Source organism: Garra rufa, chromosome 21, assembly GCF_049309525.1.
Source record: "Garra rufa chromosome 21, GarRuf1.0, whole genome shotgun sequence".
Classification (NCBI taxonomy): Eukaryota; Metazoa; Chordata; class Actinopteri; order Cypriniformes; family Cyprinidae; genus Garra; species Garra rufa.
Window position 1 is genome coordinate 33,168,822 of NC_133381.1, and position 22,626 is coordinate 33,191,447.

Here is a 22,626-nt window from a genome sequence, read left to right on the forward strand (position 1 = left end):
CCGTTAGTGTTCACACACCTACAGCCTGTCAGCGACAGGCAGCATCTCCTGTCACGCTCTCACACCTGCTGAGGCTTACCGGACTGTTTCAGAGACTAAACAGAGCATTCTCCGCCGGGATACATGACAGGAGCGCCGCTGCCTTTTGGCGAGTTCCCCAACAACAGCACTTGAAAACAAATGCGTCGACACTGAATGCTATGGCGTTTGTAACTCAACCTCATACATAACCTTCAACGTCCACTTTTGACTGGCACCAAACGACATGCCAGTATCAGGACTATCACGAGCAAAACACCATTAAACCCAAACAGAACAGAAGTGATGCTCTTTTTTTTTTTTTTTTTACCAAAAAAAAAGAAATACAGAATTTAAATAAAGAACGTCACATGTTTTAAACTACATTTTTAAAAGATTCTTTTATCACAGCCCCACTTCTGCCATTGACCCTCCTACCAATTGTCTCAGTTCTTTCTTTCTTGTGTCAGCCCTCCTTTCCCGATGTATTTGTGCGTGTTTGTGTTCTGTGCGTGTGCTTTTGGCCTTGCTCCAGGGCGTGTGGGCTTTGTGCAGGCTTACGGCTCTGTGGGACGTCCCCCGCAGGCCTCAGGCTTGGTGGGGTGCCTGGTCTTAACCCTGTGCGCGCCAGGACCTCTGGCAGATTACACCCCGCGTACAGCAGACGGCATACACATACACACACGCTACCACAGTAATCCCATGGTTTGGTGGGGTGGGGGCGGGGGGACCAGAACATCAAGTCTGGCAAATACACGTCTGCAAACTCAGTGTTTGGTAACACAGCCATGTGAGCCTACAGTTCCCGTTTCAGAGAGAAGTCTGTTTACTAATACATCAAAATGGATGATTTTCCTGAGAATTTAAAGGGCAAAAAAACAAGACGGCACTACACTTCGGGAATTATAAACTTTGGCTTTGAAATACAGCACTGTCCTAGAACCTTTTTTTAATTTTTGCCACTTTTGAGGAGAATAAAAAGATGAGAATGATAGCATGATAGAAAGGGCATGAGATATAAGGCAAGTCAGATTTGAACTTGCAATGCACATATCTGCAGCTTAATAAGTCAGCTCTGACGACAGCATCTTAAACAGATAGTCAACTCAAATGCTTTTTTATATTCTGCTGAACACAAAACTAGATATTATGAAGAATGTTGACAACCAAACAGTTTCGGTTCCCACTGACTTCTATTATATTTTTTGTCTGTACAATGGAGGTCAATGGGAAGCGAAACGGTTTAGTTACTAACATTTTTCAATATAACAAGTGTTCAGCAGAATAAAAAAAATGCATACAGGTTTGGAACAACAAGAGGATGTGTAAATGACAGAATTGTCATTACGTAGGTTGTCTGTTACAAATGTGATATTCTCTTTATGAATAGAGACTGAAAACACCAAATTAAAACCACAACATTAAAGGTGACATATCATGAAAATCAAAATTTTTCCATGTTTAAGTGCTATAATCAGGTCCCCGGTGCATCTACTAACCCAGAAAACGTGAAAAGTACATTTTTTGGTAAGCTTTTTTCTGCAATAATGTGAAAAAACAAGTAACGTGGCGTGACGTGGTAAGGGGATCTTACCATGGTGCAGGCATTTTGTTTTCTCAAGCGTCATTGATGTACCAGTTCTAACGCGGTCGCAAAAATACGAGCAAAGCATGCTAACTGTTCTGTTGTTGGCTGCATAGATGAGCACAGAGCACTATTTAGAGTCCCAGTCTCAGAGGAGACAAGATAGCAGTGGATTTACTGATTTATTTACTGTATATTACACTGCTGCCACACAGATCTAATATAAACATGCAATTTCTTTCCCGACTGTTTACCTTTACAGACATAACCAACTGTTTTTGTAACTCCTGTGTGTTTTTAACATAAACTTGCGTGTATTCGACAGTTTAAGCGCAAAAAGACATGAAAGAGAACTTAGTTTAGTACTCACATGCCGTGTGTCAGCTGCTTTCCGTGCGTTCGCTTCAGATGTGTGTGTTTAGAAAACCCATATCAGAAGTTTAAACTAATATGGTTTAAAACGTAGGATTTTAGCACAATAAAGATGATAATCAAAACTAAACTGATGTTTTTAGTAGGGCCGGGACTCGATTAAAAAAATTAATCTAATTAATTAGAGGCTTTGTAATTAATTAATCGAAATTAATCGCATTTTAATCGCATATAAATATTTGACCTGAGAACAGTGAGGAGTAAGATTTTTTTCATATGGATTTTTAATTATACCATTGAATGACTGAATACATAAGCTTAAGCAACAAAATATTGTTTATTTTTGTTCAACCAAGTCCAACAGACCAGTGCAATATTGCCATTAAGTGTAGCAATAGGCTCGATGTCCTGCGGTGAGATGCGAATTCCTTGTTGCGTAGCTTGCACACAACCATGCTCTTATCGACGCTTTCATCCATTCGTTTTTTTATAAAAAAATTTCCCATCCACAGGGCCAACCAAAGCGGTCTCATCAGCTTCTTTGCCCATGTTCACTGTGGTTTGTTTTTGTCTGAACGCTAGTTGGTGCTCCAGTATAATCGGTCCGCCGAAACTTATCCAGTGAGAAACGTTCCGCAGTGCAAAAATAAGTGCGATTAAAATGAGTTAAAAAAAATTAACGCGTTATTTTTGTGTAATTAATTAATCTAAATTAACGCGTTAAAGTCCTGGCCCTAGTTTTTAGCAGAGTATTTGAGGTGTAAAGGAGAAGCCTTATTCTAGAAAAAGGGGCGGGTAGCAGCAGCTCATTTGGATTTAAAGACATGCATGAAAACAGCATGTTTCTGCTTCCACTCAAAAAAGGCATTTTCAAAATGCATCATGGGGGCACCTGAGACAATTACATATTGTTAAAAGGAGCATAATAGGTCTCCTTTAATATGACTTCAAGGTAATACAATCAGTCAGTTAATACAATCCAATTAGAATATATCTGATTTTTGTGTTACGTGGAGCAGGATTTTCAAACCAATGACATTTCATCCTGGGTAGGCAGCACAATACCACCGAAAAAGAAACCAAACAATCGATATGCAACCACTCCTCGTAGCCACAGCTGATTAGGACCAAACTTAGATTTACATGTAACTGATAGCTTTTATCACCTGTCACTTTATACCATCAGGCCTGGAGTAGACACAGTGCTGGCCATGTGTCCAGTTCAAATAAACTCAGTCTATGGCACCACTGGCTGTAAAGGGACAGGAAGCAGTTTTAGTACTTTCTCTACACAGTTTTAATGATCTAATACTGTCTTGGAAAGTCTGGGAGGCAGTATGTTCCTGTTTGTTGTTTTTTCTTCGTCCAAAAAGTGCATGCTGGCTGTTCTGCAAACATGTGGTCTGTAGCACGTTGCTCAGACTTTCAGGCAGATCTATTCAATGTCATAGAATACACAGCAGGTCCACTCCAAAAGGGGAGTTTAATTTTTTTAGCTTCAGAATTTTAAAGGTATAGTTCACCCAAAAATACCCCCCAAAAAACACTCCATGATTTACTCACCCTCAAGCCATTGTAGGTGTATTTGACTTTCTTCTTTCAAATGAATGCATTTGGAGCTTTATAATGGCAGTGAATGGCTGTTGAGATTTTGAAGCCCAATAAAGTACATCCATCCATCATAAAAAGTGCTCCACGCGGCGAAGGGTTAATACAGGCCTTCTGAAGTGAATCGATGCGTGTAAGAAAAATATCCATATTTAAAGCTTTATAAACCATAATCTCTATCTTCCACTAACTGTCGTATGCACATTCAAGAGGCCGACGTAGATTCCAGTGAGAATATGCTACTCTCACAAGAACCAATTTTTGCTTAAAGCAAAAGGAAAACCAGTCTTCTCCTGACTTATATCGAAATCCTCCGACATTTTCCTTTACAAATACTGGTTTTGTACTTCTAATCCATAATGGATGGATGCACTTTTTGGGCTTCAAAATCTCAACAGCCATTCACAGCCATTATAAAGCTTGGAAGAGCCAGGACATTTTGAATAAATTCATCTGAAAGAACACAGACATATACACCTAGGATGGCTTGAGGGCGAGTAAATAATGGGGTAATTTTTAACATGTATATATTTTTTATAATTGAGATTAGAAAAAAAGGTTAAAAGAAAATAATTTAGCAACATTGAATTAATTTGATCAAAAATGACCGCAAAGACATTACAAATGTTATAAAATTATATATTTTAAATAAATTACTTTATTCTGAACTTTCTATTAATCAAAGTTTCCACAAATAATTATTTTTAACCTCTGATCATATTTGAAACTATATTTGCTTTTACTATTTTTGATCAACTCGAACCTTTGAACGGTAGTGTATATTTAAAAAAAAAAAGTAAATAAAAACATATATTTGTAGCTTCTCTTGCACTTAAAAATATTGTGAAATATAGGAATTTATGGACATAATAAACTGGTAAACATATACCATCACTAACAGAGTGCCCTTAAAATGCAGCAACTTCAGTAAAGTAAGGTTCAGCAATCTTGTTTGCACTATAACCAAATATAAATCTAAATTTCCTCTAACAGGTTTTCAAACTGGGATCCTAAAGACAGCTACAAGCAATAAAGCAAAACGAAGAGATCTTGTTTTATAAAAGATGCTAAAAAATAGCAAGTTATGAATGATACGAGTTTGATCGCACAGTAAAACGCATTGTTATTTTTGCGATTGTCATTTGCTTCCTGTGAGATCTTAGATTCGGTAGTTGTTAGGACCTCAAGAACTTCGGTTCACGACCAAAAAAAGGTTGCGAACCCCTGACATTCAAAATCCAGAATCTTCCACCCCATCTGAGATTTATTCAGCCATGTGCTTCTGACTGTATGTATCAGTGTGCATGCGTAAGACTAGAACCACACCTCTCTGCTGCTTATTTAATGAGTGCAAGTTCTACCAGAGGCCTCCCGGTCCGGAGCAAACCACGACATGGAGTCAGAACCTCAGACACAGAACCAGGAAGAGACCGGAGAGGAGCTTGCAGAAGACCTGGAGGCTTCACCACTGTCTCTCACAGCTTCTGCCAACCCTCTTGCCATCTCCGGCTGCCTGTGCCCACAGCAATTGCTGTGCCCCCATCCCCCCACCAATCAGCACGCAACACAGCCTGTGACATCACAGTGCAGTCAAATTTCCTGTGATCCAATCCGTGCATGTTGCCGAGCCTTACTGAGACTGAGGGTGAAAGAAAGACAGACAGAAAGAGAGTGAGCAAGAGAGAGCGAGAGAGAGAGTTAAGTGCAGGGAGTCTAACCAGGCCAGAGGAAGTTGAGTGAAGAGAGACAGACAAAGAGCGAGAGATACAACAAACAAGCCAACAGTCATTTTTTAAAAAGTCTGAACTAAGGATATACTAAGGATAATATATTTGTATTCAAAAAATTGTATGCAAAAACACATGCAATGGACTTGAGGAAGTGTGGGCTGCCCTGAGTTGGACTAAGAGGAAGAGGTCTCCGTGTCCCAGCCGCTGCAGAGACCCCAGTCTGCACAGGTCCTCGGAGAGCACAGAGGCCATTCAATCCCTGTCTTAGGACAATCAGACCGGGACCCACGAGACATCCGTTACTATGGCAATAGCAGTTAATTCAAGCTTATGCGCCAAACACATACACAGAGCATTAGTGCAGCTCTTAGGTTATTCTTGCTCCCTGCCTCCGGCTCAGGGATTCGGGTTATACAACACCTTCTCCAACAATACGGAACCACTGCTTGCCTTTCCGCCTAGGAAAAAGCAACAGTGGGCCGGAACGGACACCTAAAACTGCTGGTTTTAAACCAGGAACTGAAAGACAAAGATCATAATATGTGACCAGTGCTGGTAAAATGAGTCAGAATGAGCAAATTCCATTAAAATCCCTTCAAAATAATATATGACTTGTTGGGACAAAACATGAAGGCAATATAGTCAGCAAAGTTGTTTTTGAGAAAAATCGAGATAAAGCTTCTGATGATTCCAAAGCAAGATCACCAAGCAACGTTGCATATTTTCCTCCAATTCTTTTCTTAATAATAATTACTATATTATTAATCACAATATAGCTGTTTTTTTTGTTTTGTCTTTGATATTAGAAATAAGAACAAAGATGCAAATAAACAGTAGTTCAATCAAGAGCAACAAGTGATTCCATCTTTTCTTTTAATGTTTGATTAACATTGAGACAGAGCTATATTAAAGGAGAAGTTCACTTCCAGAACAAAAAATTATGGATAAATTACTCACCCCCTTGACATCAAAGGCCATGTCCACACTAATACGTTTTTGTTTGAAAACGCATCTTTTTCTCTCCGTTTTGGCCTTCCGTCCACACCGAGACGGCGTTTTTGTCAAGGAAAACGGAGCTTTTTGAAAACGCTCTCCAAAGTGGATACATTTGAAAACGCCGTTTTCACGTTGTAGTGTGGACTGTGAAAACGGAGGCTTTTGAAAACGATGACGCATATTTAGTCATGTGACGCATATTGTACCAATAGATATCTATGTTTACAGCAGTAATTGTGCCTGTGCTATTCACTGTCACACTGCTGCTAAAGAGATTTACCTTGTACACTCCTCAAATTACAGTCCTAAAATAATGGCAAAAAATTTACTCACAGTTGCTGTCCTGCAAAACATGACGACAACTGCTTTTCAGATAAAATATGAATGAGCGATATAGCGATATAGACGCGTCAGTGGATGAGATATTTTCGTAAATGATCCCGGCAGAAGAATTGCGTGAAAACTTATTACGTCTGTATAATTTTGGAGGCTTTACGCATGCGCAGTAAGGCGAATTTGACATTTTCCTTCGTTTCAGTGTGGACGAGAATCTTTTGGAAAACGCTTGGAAACGCTAGTGTGGACGGAGAGCGTTTTAAAACGAAATCTCCGTTTTCAAATGTATCCGGATTAATGTAGACGTAGCCAAAGATGTTCATGTCTTTCTTTCTTTAGTCATAAAGAAAATATGGTTTTTTTGAGAAAAACCTTTCAGGATTTTTCTCCATATAGTGGACTTCTCTGGTGCTGAGTTTGAACTTCCAAAACGCAGTTTTAATGTGGCTTCAAACAATCCCAAATGCATTTGTAAACAATCCCAGCCGACGAAGAACGGTCTTATCTAATGAAACCATTGGTTATTTTCTTTTTAATTTACAATTTATATACTTTTTAACCTCAAATGCTCATCTTGCTCTGTCTGAACTCCCGTTCAAAACAGTTAGGGTATGTCGAAAAACTTCCATCTTATTTTCTCCCTCAACTTCAAAAGTCATTTTAAAAGCACCCTACATCGCTGCAGAAACACCAACCCAGTGTTTGCAAAGTTAACATGCAAAGAAGATCAAACACCCTTAACAAAAAAGGCAAGTGTGAAAATTAACTGGGAAAAACAGTAGAGTTCAGGCAGAGCAAGACAAGACACGCATTTAAAAAGGTTAAATGGTGTATGAATTGTAATTAATAAATAAATAACCAATCGTTTTGCTAGATAAGACCCTTCTTCCACAGTTGGGATCGTTTACAAATGCGTTTGGGATCGTTTGAAGCCACATTTTGGAAGTTCAATCTCAGGGCACCATAGAAGTCCACTATATGGAGAAAGATCCTGAAATGTTTTCCTCAAAAAACAATTTCTTTACGACTGAAGAAAGAAAGACATGAACATTTTGGATGACAAGGGTGTATGTATGTTATCTGTAAATGTATTCAGGAAGTGAACTTCTCCTTTAAGACCTACTGTAACGCATGGAACTAATATAATGTTACACAATGTTATATAATGTTATAATGTTATCAGATTTTTCCTCAAACATTAACTAAACGTTCATGTAAGACATAACAGATTGTTTGTGTGAATCTCACCTAGACAGATTTCACAATAATGTACTTTAAAGGGAGATACGTGCTTTGTTTTCATCAGCATGGGTTTTAAAATGATATCTCACTGGTTTGGACTCATGTCATTGAGAATTCAATATGAATATTCTCAAAGCTGGAATGCTGCGCTTTGCAACAACAGATCTACAACTTGTGATGAGAAGCAGCAGCAGACGTCCAGAAGTGAGCAAAGAAAAAGGTACTCCTCTCAGAAAATACACGAACAAAGATCATTTTAGAGATTTAATTACCATTTGGAGCATTGGGATCGCTAGAAGAGGGCTTAAAGGAGAAGTTCACTTTCAGAACCAAAATGTACAGATCATTTACTCACCCACTTGTCATCCAAGAAGTTAATGTTTCTTTCTTCAGTCGTAAAGAAATTATGTTTTCTGAAGAAAACATTTCAGTATTTTTCTTCATACAGTGGACTTTTATGGTGCCATGAGTTTAAACTTAAAAAATGCAGTTTAAATGCCGCTTCAAATGGCCGAGGAAGAAGGGTCTTATCTAGTGAAACGATCGGTTATTTTCTTAAAAAAAAAAAAAAAAACATTTAGAATTTATATACTTTTTAAGGCTGGTCTTGTCTAGCTCTGCGTCTTCTCTTCCGTGTCTTCGACGCTCATAGCTTTTTAACATTGCGGTTGAACGGGTTTGGAAGGAAATGACTATTTAAATTTTTTGGGTGAACTGTACCTTTTTTTTTTTTTGATGTTTCAATAACAGCTTTTCTCTTCATATTGTGGTCTGTAATGCTGCAATTGACACATTTTATTCATTTATTCAAATCCTCTTTAAAACAGTGGGATTCTGTTTAATGGTGCAAGGGGCATTTTTTGCCCCTGTATCTGTATTTTGGCAGGCATTTATGTTCATTTTGGTTATGTTTTGCCCTTGATATTCATTCATTTCTGATCCTAACCTGCACATGCATCTCATGCATGGTCTCTATGCGATCTAGCTACAGGAAACTTTAATCCCTGCACTTCTGATTAATTTAATGTGTCCTTGCTAAATAAAATTACTAATTTATTTCACAGCCTACTGACCCCAAACGTTTGAATGTCATATAAAATGTGCACATTTTCCATTTTATTTATCAATTACGGGATTCATTCAGCAAAAGATGCTGGAAAACTGAAGAATCTGCAGGACCTGGAGGATTTTTCTGAAGAACAATCTCAGTTTAACTGTTCAGAACCCAGCAACTTAAGTTTTTGAACCAATTTTTGAGAGATGTTTAAATATTTCCTGGCTAAATTTTTCAGCAAAGGGATATCAGATGAATTTGCTTTTAAAGCATTTAAATGGACTCCAGACTATAAAAGCTATGGATTTCTGCAGTGATGTTTGTGTTTATACGTCTCTATGGTTGTTTAGACCAGACTATTCTAAAGGACGAGAACACGGCTTTGTGTGTTAAATTGCAGGGTCTGTAATTGTCCCACCTACATATACTATACACAAAGATCCTGACACAACGTCCACAATGTGACAAGTATTCAGTAGCAAGTCATTTTTCTGTCCACGCTAAAAGCAAAAAAGCATGAAGCGACAAAAATCACAGCATATTTGATGACTAGAGCGAGCATCAAACGGCATTTACTACCATTCACTTTCATTTAAACGGGATAAAACACTCGATTTTGATACTTTCTTTTATTCATGGGTAATTGATTGGATTGTAAAAACTGGTCTTCCGTCCCACAATGAAGCCAGACTTGAATAAGCGTGAAATGCAGCTGGCACCAGCTTTTGAGAAGGTTTTTTGTTTTTGTTTTTCACTGGAACAGGCTGAAGGTCAAGTTCACATGTGAGAGCATTTCAAGAAATATAGAGTCTCAAATCTTATTTATCAAATCGATCATTTTGGCCAATACTGATATCATCTTTATTATATTAACAAAGATTAAATGACCTTTTCAACTTTTGGCAAGATTTTTAACAGTACAAGTGTACTGTCAAACAATGCCAAAATAGCTATTTGGTTAACAATAACCCGAAAGGCTGATGACAGCCAAGAAGGACAATTACTTTAAGCACAGCAACACTTTATTTCTTTTAAATAACAGAAAGTAAATGGGATCAATTTTGACTGGTATGATTTGGACCAATTAGATTTCACTGTTAGTGGAATATCCTAGTGCAACGTGACAAAAATAGAAACCTAAAATGTATCACTGGTCGTCCCAGTCATTAGGACAGAAATTACATGGTATTGAGCTTAGTAAGGTCATGGAGTAAGACACCGGTGCAAACACTGTCAGGGCAAAAAAAGCATAATGAGCAATGAATGAAAACTCCTGAATTAGTTTGCTACGAATGCAGCAACTGCTTACAGGCATTTTTTAGTGCTAACGGATCAAGGGTCAAATCAATTTTGAAAAATCAATACGATTTAAACACTTTATCATAAAGTAAGACTACCGCAAAAGTAATGGCAGAAACTGGTTAGTTAGCTAATCCTCTGAGCATTTTCTCAGAAACAACACCATTCCACTCATCTCATTAAAGAGTCTCTGCCAGCTGAGGAACTATTGAATAAATGATAATTTTGCTGTTTTAACTGTCAATCACACAACTGTACTAGAGAGATAACCGCTCCTGGGGAGGTGCTTCAGGACTTTGCAAAGCTCAGAGCGGCCTGGACTGATGCTTTGCTCTGCAAAGACAACTTCCAGTTTCTGTAATGCCATCATTACCTGCATTTAAATATTACAGAATTGCAATCCCTATTGCCCTGTTTTGTCAGAAGACCAAATGACCAGGTCTGGGAAGAATCTGCCAACTTTTTTCCTGTATCCTGCACTTGACTTCTGTGGAATTGATTATCAGTATACATCCTCATATAACAATTGTGACCCTGGACCACAAAGCCAGTCATAAGGGTAATTTTTTAATGGGGAAATCTGCATAAATAAGCTTTCCATTGATGTATGGTTTGTTAGGATTGGACAATACTTGGTCAAGATACAACTATTTAAAACAATGCAATCTGAGGGTACAAAAAAAAAAAAATGTAAATATTGAGTTTGCAATGCATACTACAAATTAATCAAAAATTAAGTTTTGATATCTTCATGGAAAATAAAAACATACATAAATTGCCACAATAAAGAAATGGTAAAATCATTTAAAAATATCACGTACCAGATCTTAAAACTGTACTCTTTGAATTCATGTTAGTTTCATATATTTGATACATTACACAATTTTCAAAAAAAAACAAAAAAAAAACACAAGTGTACTTACAGTGCTTTATTTTCACCCACTAATTTTGAAAATAATATACTAAAAAATATTCTTCAGTAATTCCTAAAGGAGACGTTCACTTCCAGAACAAAAATTAAAAGATAATTTACTCACTCCCTTGTCAACCAAGATGTTCACGTCTTTCTTTCTTCAGTCGTAAAGATATTATGTTTCTTGAGGAAAACATTTAGGAAATTTGCTCCATATAGAGGACTTCTACGGTGTGCGCAAGTTTGAACTTCCCTTTGATGCATTTAAACTGCATTTTGGCTTTAAACAATTCCGAGCCGAGGAATGAAGGTCTTATCCAGCAAAACGTTTCGTTGTTTAAAATATAAAATAAATAAATAAAAAAAATTACAATTTATGTACTTTTTAACCTCAAATTCTCGTTATGTCTAGCTCTGCGACGCACATGCATACTCCGGTTCAATACAGTTAGGTTAGGTCAAAAAACTCCCATATCATTTTCTCCGACCCAGTGTTTACAAAGTGAACGTGCAAAGAAGGTCAAACGCCCTTTGCAGGATGATTTTGAAGATGGATTAGAAAATGAGATGGGTTTTTCGACATACCCTAACCGTACTGAACCAGAGTACATATGCACATCGCAGAGCTAGACAAGATGAGCATTTGAGGTTAAAAAGTATATAGATTTTTTTTTTTTTTTTTAGAAAATAACCAAAGTACAATCGTTTTGTTAGATAAGACCCTTATTCTTCAGCTGGGATTGTTTAGAGCCCTTTGAAGCTGCATTTAAACTGCATTCTGGGAGTTTAAACTTAGAAGTTCACTATATGGAGAACATTCCTAAATTGTTTTCCTCAAGAAACTATTTTTTTTATCACTGAAGTAAGAAAGACATTAACATCTCAGATGACAATGAGGAGTGTAAATTATCTGTACATTTTTGTTCTGGAACATCTAAGTGTACTCAAATGTGCTATTTTGGCACACCATGAATATGAACTAAAATGTGCTTTTAACATACTGTATTTAGTTACCACTTGTAGTACACTTGAGTGTACTATTGTATGAAAGATGGGTTCAAGTGTACTACAAGTGGTAATTAAATACATTTTAATACAGATAAAATATGTCAAAAGCACATTTTAGTTCATATTCATGGTCTCCCAAAATAGCACATTTGAGAACACTTAGAGATGTTCTTAAAATTTTTAGTATATTAAACAAAATCAGTGCGTGAAATTAGAGCACTTTAATTACATTATAGAAGTGCACTTGTTTTTCACCTGGGCAGCCTTGAATTCCCTATTTGGCCCTCTAATTTACAAACACCAGTAAGACACCAGTTTCTTCAGTCAAAAAGAAATTCAAGTTTTGAGGAAAACATTCCAGCATTTTTCTCCATATAGTGGATTTCAATGGGGATCAACGGGTTGAAGATCCAAATTGCAGTTTCAATGCAGCTTCAAAGGGCTCTACACGATCCCAGCCAAGGAATAAAGGTTTTTATCTAGCAAAACGATCAGTCAATTTCTAAAAAAAAAAAAAAGTAGATACTTTAACCACAAATGCTTGTCTTGCACTAGCTCCGTGTCCAGGACTTCACATATTACGTAGTAACGTTGGTAGGACCAACCCAGTGTTTACAAAGAGAACGTGCAAAGAAAGTCAAACGCCCTTTACATTGAAGGTAAAACAACGATGTCAGACAATTTTAAAGTTGGAGGAGAAGAAGAAACTGAGTTTTTCGCCCTACCCTGCCTTTTTGAACCAGAGTACACAGACAAAGAACTAACCACACGTGACCTTTCCAACATGATTACGTAACGCATAAAGTTGTTGACGAAGAGCTAGTACAAGAGGAGCATTTGTTGGTTTATTATACACTTCTTTTTTTTTTTAAATGACTGATCGTTTCTCTAGACAAGACCCTTATTCCTCAGCTGGGATCATGTAGGGGCTTTTGAAGCTGCTTTAAAACTGAGATTTGGACCTTTAACCTGCTGACCCCCACTGCAGTCCAATAAGTGGAGAAAAATCCTTGAATGTTTTCCTCAAAAAAGGATTTTCAATCCTTAATTTGTTTTTCGACTGAAGAAAGAAAGACATGAACATCTTAGATGACATAGGGGTGAGTAAATTATTAGGAAATGAGAAATTTAGAAAGTGCCTGTCTAAAATAAAATTTCCTGTTTAGGGTTTTTTTCCAGCATGATTTTGACTTTTCAGCCAATATCAATCAATTGTTTCAAATCCTAATAAGCAGTAAAGCAGCAGTTCAAATATTTTTCTATGAAATAACAATAATAAAAGATTATGCCAAATGGCTGCTTCAATGACTGTTGTATCACCCCACTCCAAAAATACAAAATACCTTAAATTCAGAAAAAAAAAAAAAAAACACATGCTCATCATAGAAGAGGTGTATTCAAGTTACTGCATTATGAATTGCATTTTGAATACATGAATAGAAATCCCAACCCAATGAGTATCTCATCATTGACCCTTATGTGAAGTTCTGCAAGCACAGATTGCTGTAATCTAAAGAAGATTCTACTAGACTCACTTCTGCACAAACAAAACTTTCAAAGAAACCACACTTTCCCCAAGGTGGATGGGGAACAAAATGCATTTTCAAACTGTACTACATAATAGGCTACGGCTACTGCACCAGACAGAAAAATCTGAAATCCACTTGCTTCGTAGCATCATACATCAAGTACTCCCATGACCAACCGCAGGCGAACACCCGCACGGATCGGACACATATTAGAGATAGCGAACACCTGGCAAAGCTTCCCAAACACCGTCTATCTCTGCCCACTGGCTCACGTTTCTCATTCATGGCTCCATGTTCAAACCTGGCCCGTCCCTAAGGCAGCCGAGTTCAATGCCACCAATCGCAATGTGATTCAGCCCATTTCCATCATTTCTGTGGCTGTTCATGGTGGTCTGTTTTGAATTTTTTTTCCCTCTGATTTTCTTGGCACATTTATTCTATGCTGGAGTCTAGGAGAAGCCTCCCTTCTGGGAGAAGAAAAGAGAGCCAGAGAAAAGCCGTTAGCTCAATGAGAGAGAATTCAGGCCGACTACCTTCTCCATCAAGTGTGAGGGAGGACAAAGGAGGAAAGCAACGCTAAGGCTTTGTTTCTCCCTCACAGGGCATTGTTTTAACCATTACGGCTTTGCTTTCCAAATTCAATACCCTAAAATCCACTCAAAGGGAAACGATGATTGTATTGGAGGCATCAGGAGAGTTCTGAGCGCTTCGACGCGGGAAGGTGTCGGGGCTGCTTTAACGAGATCCAAATGATAGTTATGGCGCATTTCAGCAATCAGCTATTAGTACGGCTGCGCTAAGCGTAGGGTGCACAGCAGAGGTCTGAACACGGAGGTGTAAAATAGTGCAAAACTGGCTCTGTTCCAATCCGAGGTTGGTCAATGTGCTTCTTTCGGTCCATGCTAGAGCAACGAGAGAGAAAGAGGAATGGAGAGAGAGAGCAGGAGATGTCGATATGTATCAGGTGATGCAGTAGCCAGAGGTATGGAGGCCCTTGGAGACTCTCTGCTGGATGGAGCGCCTGGGGCCATTTTCAGCCTCAGCAGCCAAAGATGTTGCAAACACGGGGAGGAGCGTGTAACAGAGTAACAGATATTTACGCAATGATCTTAAAGTCCTGGACAAACGCATTCACAAATCTGTGATTCATCCCTGTACAGGATATCCAGTGAGAACAGCAGCCTGATTAGAATATAGTGCACTGCATACTGAGTAGTACAGACCTGACACTGTATTTTTTAATGGATTTGTCAATGCTTACCATTTGCGACACTGTTGTCACATGATCAAGTTTAATTATGTAATAGTTAAAACCTTAAAAGATAAAAACGTTCTAAAGGAATAGTTCACAGGAAAATGAAAATCATGTCATCAGTTCTTGTTTGACAAGCAAGTATTTTTTAACACTGATCAATGTTTTTATTTAAATAAAATGCTAAATTAAATCTGTGCATCATGTGAAACAACTGTGTCTCCTAAAATGACTTGGATTAAACCACTATGGATTCATTTTACAATGTTTTGACAAACTTTTTTGAAGCATCAAAGTTTAGTTTGCTTGCAATTTCAATGGATGGACAAAATTATGAGAGAATATCTTAATGTTCAAAAAAAGACTTGCAGGTTTGGAACAACAAGAAAATTATATAATTTTCATTTTTGGGAACTATTTGAGCTATTCCTTTAAGAGATGGTAACAATTTTGGCAGATATTACTTAACTTTTCTTCTGCAGTTTTGCAACTGAACTTAAATCAAGAGCATTATATTCACAATTATGACCACAAAACCAGTGATAAGGGTCAATTTAAAAAAAAAAAGAGAGATTTAAACATGGTCAAGATACAACTATTTGAAAATTTGGAATCTGAGGGTGCAAAACAAATCTAAATATTGAGAAAATCACCTTTAAAATTGTCCAAATTAAGTTCTTAGCAATGCATATTACTAATCAAAAATTTAATTTTGATATATTTACGGTTGGACATTTACAAAATATCTTCATGGAACATGATTGTTACTTAATATCCTAATGATTTTTTTGCATAAAAGAAAAATCAACAATTTTGACCCATACTGTTGGCTATTGCTACAAATACACCCGTGCTAATTTCAAACTGGTTTTGTGGTCCAGGGTTACAAATGCAGTAGATAAACACAAAACATTTGAATACTGTATACAGCATACTTCACACATCAAAAAAAGGCTTCAACAGAAACATCCATGCATAAAAAAATAATTCAAGAAGTGCTGGGTTGCTGAACAAATCTGTAAACCAAAATAGTGTAAATGCACTCGCATCACTCTTGATCAAAGCTCAGCTTTTCTTCAGGTAAGACCAAGTTCATCAGCTCCCCTGCCTCGAGAGTAAACTTCCAAAGCCAAATACTCTCATTATACCAATAATTACACATTGGACACTGTAAGCACACATTCATTCGCCCTAAATCAGCATAGCCGGGATCCTAATGGATAAGTGATACCAACAGGGAATCAGTTCCTGAGCCAAACGCAATCAATGAAAGGGATAGATAACTCCAAAATGAAACTTCTGGCATCTTATTTCTTCTGCAGAACGACCACTTCAGTCACCATTCACTTTCACTGCAATTGAATGGAGACTGAGGCTGTCATGCCTAACATCTCCTTTTGTGTTCTGTGTAAGTCATAAAGGTTTAAAACATCATGAGGGTGAGTTAATGGCACAGGTTGTATTTTTGAGCAAACTGTTCCTTTAAATAGTCGTTCGTACCTTAGCTTCAGCCATAATAGATAATTCAGGTAATTACAGATAATTGTGAACCCCTTTTAAATGTGACCCATATTTATAATAACAGCTGTGCATTATTGGCATCTTCTTTCTTCATGAAAATAGACCAATTTGAGAATATAATCTCAATTAAGTTCATTCTTTGACACAACGCAGTCTACATCCTATATTTTTCATCCTTTCATACACTAAAGCTTCTCCATGAGCACTGGACTCAATCTACTGGCTTTACGTCTATGTGCCAAAACTTTCTCCCTCCATCTATTGCATCCAATATCTGTAAAAGTCAATTGCAAGACAAAGATTTGACACCGTACCATCCTCTTCCGTTAATACAGAGTGTTCCCGACCCGTCACAGTGTCTTAAGTAAGGCGTGCTGCTCAAACTTTAACTTTAAAAGCTCAAACGCGTCTCTTCAGTGTAAATTTGAGAGTTACCCGCTTGTTACTAACACTCAATGACACTCGCACACGCTACATCATGCTAACGGCAATTAATGTAGCGCCAGTTAGTAGTAAAAACATTCTCGGGGTCCCGAAACGAGAGTGTTCCTCTTCATCTCGCTGTTCGCTATCACCATCATCATCCTCTCACTCTAGTCCTACAGTACTTTACAAAATAAAAGAGGAAGGACAAACCTAAAACTGCTAAGCCTTGTTGCGAAAAAGCATGACGAGAGCGACACACAAAAAAGGGCACGACATTTTTTTTTACCAAGCGTGATCTCTTACCTCCGACCCGGTACATGTTGGCTGCCATGACTGCCCCCGGTCCTGCCTGGCGTCTCCAGGTAGGGCTTTCTCTCTTCGCCGCCGCCGCCGCCGCTGAGTGCTGTGCGCTGGAAAATGGTGGATTGATCAATACGAAACGGACCAGCGAAGGGATCTTAAAGAGACAGTGCACATATTTTTAATGCAGCCGCGTTCCACGGGGCAGTGTGAGCGATCGCGTTCAGAATCACCCGCGTGTTTAGGAACACCTTCCCAACAAAGCGGGATCCTTACTCTGGAGCGGAGACTCGGGCCACGGGGCTGGAGAGAGCGGGAGAGGGAGGGGAAGGGGGTCTGTATGGGCAGCATCACTCGCGTTTCCCCGCCTACTTCAAATGACCGAGCCATTGCTGTACTACTTTGGACCCACTAGAGGCGAAATGAAACAAATAAACAACTGTTGCTCTCAGACTGAGTTGGAAACAAAGACATAAAGTGGTATAGCAGGACACGGAAAGATTTCCTCTTTAGAAAAGACTAACAAGAAGAACTTGAAGAAAATGTGAAAAGGTGCTATCACAATGTTGGAGTCCAAAGAGACCATCCTATGTCTTTATAGTATTCTGGTGCTTAGATTTGGCTGGGCCATGTTGCTAAGGTGTGGGTATAAAGTTGCTTTGATGTTAGAATGACTAGAATAATTCTTTTTCAGAGTTAAATCTCTGTTTTTTGTGTTGTATTGCTTAGCTTTGCTTTGTTTTTAAACACAGTCCTTAGTATGCGTTTTATCTGGAAAACAATGAACGAGAATTTGAACTTGTAACTGTCTAATCAAAGACCAGCTTTTTTTAAGGTTAGACCTAGTTCATGTTGTGTTGTTTTGCATTGCTTTGCTTTTAATTTAATTTTTTTTCAACCAGGCAAATATAGTCTTTCCTCAGTTTGCAGAGGTTTTGCATTAAAAAAACATTGGATTTATGTCTGACGTTTTCGAACCTCGAAAGCAGAGACTTCCGAAAACACTGCAGACCCCGTTTTAGACCCTGGTTATAAGATGCTCGTCTTCACTGCTGTTTTCACTGCATTTCAGAAACAATCTCCGTCCACACTACACAACCGAAAACGCATGTTATTTGACCATTCATAGTGAGAATGATGTTATTGTTTAAACGGCCATTAAGGATATGCAGAGTGAATGTTGGCAGCCATACCATCTTATCAAAGGTCTCCATTTTGATCCGTTTACACTGAGGTTATATTTACACTAGTTCGTTTTCGTTTTAAAATGCATAACTTTTGCTACGGTTACGTCTGTCGTTTACAATACTCCAGTGTTTTTGACCCTTGAAAAGAGATTTTCGAAAATGCTGCAGACCCTGTTTCAGGCCCTGTTTACACTAGTGCATTTTCGTTTCAAAATGGCATTTTAAAATGAAAACGATCCTCATCTACACTGGCGTTTTCACTGTGTTTCAGAAATGATCTCCGTCCACACTACACAACCGAAAAGGCATGTCACATGACCATTCATAATGAGCATGATGCTATTGTTTACACGGCCATCAAGGATCCGCAGAGCGAATGTGGGCAGCCACGCCATTGTTTCAAAGGTTTCCATTTTGATCCGTTTACACTGAGGCTATGTTTACACTAGTGCGTTTTCGCTTTGAAAAGCATAACTTTTGCTATGGTTCTGCCTGGCGTTTTCGACCCTCACAAGCGGAGACTTTTGAAAACGCTGCAAACCTCTTTTAGGCCCTGTTTATACGAGTGCGTTTTCGGTTTAAAATGGCGTTGTAAAATGAAAACGATCCTTGTCTACACTGGCATTTTCACTGCTTTTCAGAAACAATCTCTGTCCACACTACACAACCGAAAATGTTATTGTTTACCCGGCCGTCAAGGATATGCAGAGTGAATGTGGACAGCCACGCCATTGTTTCAAAGGTCTCCATTTTGATCCGTGTACACTAATGCTACATTTACACCGGTGCGTTTTCGTTTTAAAAATGCATAACTTGTTATGCTTACGCCTGTGGTTTACACTACTCTGCCATTTTTGACCCTCGAAAACAGAGACTTTCGAAAATGCTGCGGACCCCATTTTAGGCCCTGTTTACACTAGTGCAGGGGTCTTCAACTAAAACGGCTCAAGGTCCAGTAATGAACCCTGCTCACCAGCCTAGGTCCGGACAATTATATATAAAAAACTATTTATGTTTTTCGCTAGACCAGGGTATCTGCAGCATATTTTATCTTAAATTTATTTAAGACATTTAAAATTCATAAAGACGTTTAAATACCTTTTTAAAGACCTGAACAAAAAAAAAAAAATCATAAAGATGTTTAAATACCTTTTTAAAGACCTGAACAAAAAATAAATAAATAAATAAAATGACTGTAAAAAGCATGATTTACAATTCAGATGCAGGTTTCACAAAACAAAAAAGATTTCTTCTAAATTTGTATAACACATTGTCTTGTCGATCCATCAGTTCACATTTACAACTCTACGTGTTTGCTGCCTAAAACCATGGATTGATTTTTTTACATTGATCTTTTTGACAACAGCAGACGAACAAGCTGATTGAAAATGTCAGATCATTCTCTTCTTCTTCTTCTTCTTCTTTCAGGTTTTATGGCGGTTGGCACCTCACTTAAAAGGCGCATTACCGCCACCTACTAGACTGGAGTGTGGGCAGTAGAATGGCGTTGAGGACAGTGAAACTTAAACTAAATTATATATATATATATACATAAAAAAAAAAAAAAAAAAAAAAAAAAAAAAAAAAAACTCCTTGGATTGCATACTCATTTTAAATTCTTTCAATTAACCCAGTATTTTTAAGGTAATTTATTAATACCTTGTGCACTTTCCCAGATGTATTTCCCAATATATACTCAAGTGTCATATTTTGTTCTTTGATTTGTGTCTTTAATTCTGCCCTATCATCCTCATAATTTTTGCATTCTAATAGTATATGTTTTACTGTCTCTTGTGCATTACAGTGACTGCATAGCCCAGTGGGATGTTTCCTTATTTTGTACAATGTTGCATTTAAACCAGTATGACCCATTCTTAGGCGCGATACTACCATCTCCTCCCTTGGGCTCCTGCCCATCTTCGTATTTGTGACTACCTGTTTTTGAATATTGTATAAATGACGCCCTGTATCTGCTACGTCCCAATAATACTGCCATATTTTGAGTATGTACTTTCTTATAATAGTTTTAACCTCTGCTCTACTTACTGGTACTTGTACATCTACTACCTCATGCTTTACAGAGTTTTTTGCTAGTGTGTCCACTATTTCATTTCCTTCCACCCCTACATGGGCAGGAACCCAAAGGAAAGATACCATTATTTTCTTATTATGAAGTGTGAGGAGTAAATAGAGAATTCTATATATGAGGTCTTGTCTACATGATACCTTTCCAAACTGAATGCTGGTTAATGCTGACAGACTATCTGATGCTATAACAATCTCTTTGCTCTGAATATTGCCTTCCACCCATTCCAGTGCTAGCAAGATAGCTATTAATTCCACACTGTATACCGACAGGTAGTCTGTTGTTCTTTTTTTACATGCTACTTCATACCGGGGTATGAAGAAAGCAGCACCAGTCCGGCCTGTTTCAGGTTAGATCATTCTCTTCCAGCAGGAGGCGCTATTAGAATGGTACACAAAGCAGCGCTGCAGCTGACTTTGAAACGTGCAGCGCTTATATTTATTCAATGGATAGCCTTATAAAATTTCATCACAATTCTTGCCTTTTAGTCCCCAATTTGTTATGAAATCATAATTAAGACTTTCTTAGCCCCTAATAATAGTCATCAATGAAAATTAAGAGCTTTATTTTAAACACAGACTTTCAAAAACAACCCTTAGCAGCCTACACAAAATACGTTTCTTTTTATTTTTTCCCCACTATGTTCGGCGCACAAGAGAAATATTAGGGAAGTAAATTAAAGTATATTCGTCTATCATTTTTCAGATGCTGAAAGCGCTGTTTTCACTGGTGTTTTCACTGCGTTTCATAAACAATCTCCATCCACACTACACAACCGAAAACGCATGTCACATGACTATTTATAATGAGCAAGATGCTATTGTTTACACGGCAATCAAGGATCCGCAGAGCGAATGTGGGCAGCCACGCCATGGTTTCAAAGGTCTCCATTTTGTTCCATTTACACGTAGTTTGAAAACTCTGGGGTTGCGTTTCAGTGTAAATAGACCAAAATGAAGACTTTTTAAAACGATGGTGTGGCTACCCACATTCTCATTATGAATGGTCATATGAGATGCATTTTCGGTTGTGTAGTGTGGATGCAGATCGTTTCTAAAACAAAGCGAAAACGCAAGTATAGACGGCAGTAAACAGGGCCTAAAATGGGGTCTGCAGTGTTTTCGAAAGTCTTCTTTTTTGAGGGTCGAAAATGCTTGAGTAGTGTAAATGACAGGCGTAAACGTAGCAAAAGTTATGAGTTTTAAAACTAAAATGCCCCAGTGTAAACATAGCTATAGTAGAGACATATATCGTCTGAATTCTTTACCATATAATAGGCAAAGAAAGTATATGAAAAGAATAGTATGTCCAAATTTATAGTCTTCATAAAAAAATAACTGGATGACTTAGGCTGCTACTTACGCCAAGAAGCGCCTCTCTGATGGATTCTCATATTCCCATGAGGCCTGAAAAGTAATATGAATTTCATTCATATTACATACATTCATAGCACTTTTTTTTAACGATCGCAAAGTAAGTTTTTATTGAAATGCAGTAGATGTTCAGATAGTGTATGATATTGGAAGCAGCTAGGGATTGTGGCATAAATGATGGATTCAGTGTTGAAAAAATTAGCATAGTTGGTTATGTTGTGAATGCTAGTCTCTCCAGTAGGCCCCTTAACTATCCCGTCATAACATTGTCATTATTAACTAGGCTTTTCACTTTTTTATTATGAAGCTTATTTTATTAATCAGGTTAAGGCCACTTTTATCCTCACTTCATTAACATTTGTAACACTTCTTTAACCACTTTCAAGGTGTACAATGTGATACGTGGAACAAGAAAACCTGTAGGATTACATTAACTGAAGCTTAAAAGTGACTCTGGGTTAACGAGTGTGAAAAGCCTAATGGAGAGGTTATGCTGTGGAGCTAGTAAAGATGTTTTTAATGACTACCAAAAGATTATACAAAAGCTGTCTTTCAGCCTGAAGCGTCTTCTGATACATAATAAAGAAATGTGGTAGTTTCTAAGTCTGTTTAAGTTCTGAGCCAGTAGTCTAAACACTGGTTGACAGTCACTAAACCAGATTTTTATAAACTGAAGTCCAAATCCTGTTTTATTTATTTGTTCTCTAGCCTTGGAATAAGCTCAAAGTCTCGAAAGCCAGTTTATAATTATACTTTCCCTGCATACACAACTACAAAGATTTAGCCTCTTC

At 37.8% G+C, this 22,626-nt stretch overlaps 1 protein-coding gene across 1 annotated transcript in view; it reads right to left on the reverse strand.

The window, feature by feature from the left end:
• The window catches only part of mta1 (metastasis associated 1), a 73,087-nt gene extending 55,615 nt beyond the window's left edge, over nucleotides 1-17,472 (reverse strand). Inside the window, exon 1 of the mRNA XM_073826818.1 lies at nucleotides 17,193-17,472. Coding sequence (XP_073682919.1) covers nucleotides 17,193-17,220 — 28 coding nt within the window. The 5' untranslated portion in view covers nucleotides 17,221-17,472. The remainder of the gene's footprint in view (nucleotides 1-17,192) is intronic.
• Between the last annotated feature and the right edge of the window lie 5,154 nt (nucleotides 17,473-22,626).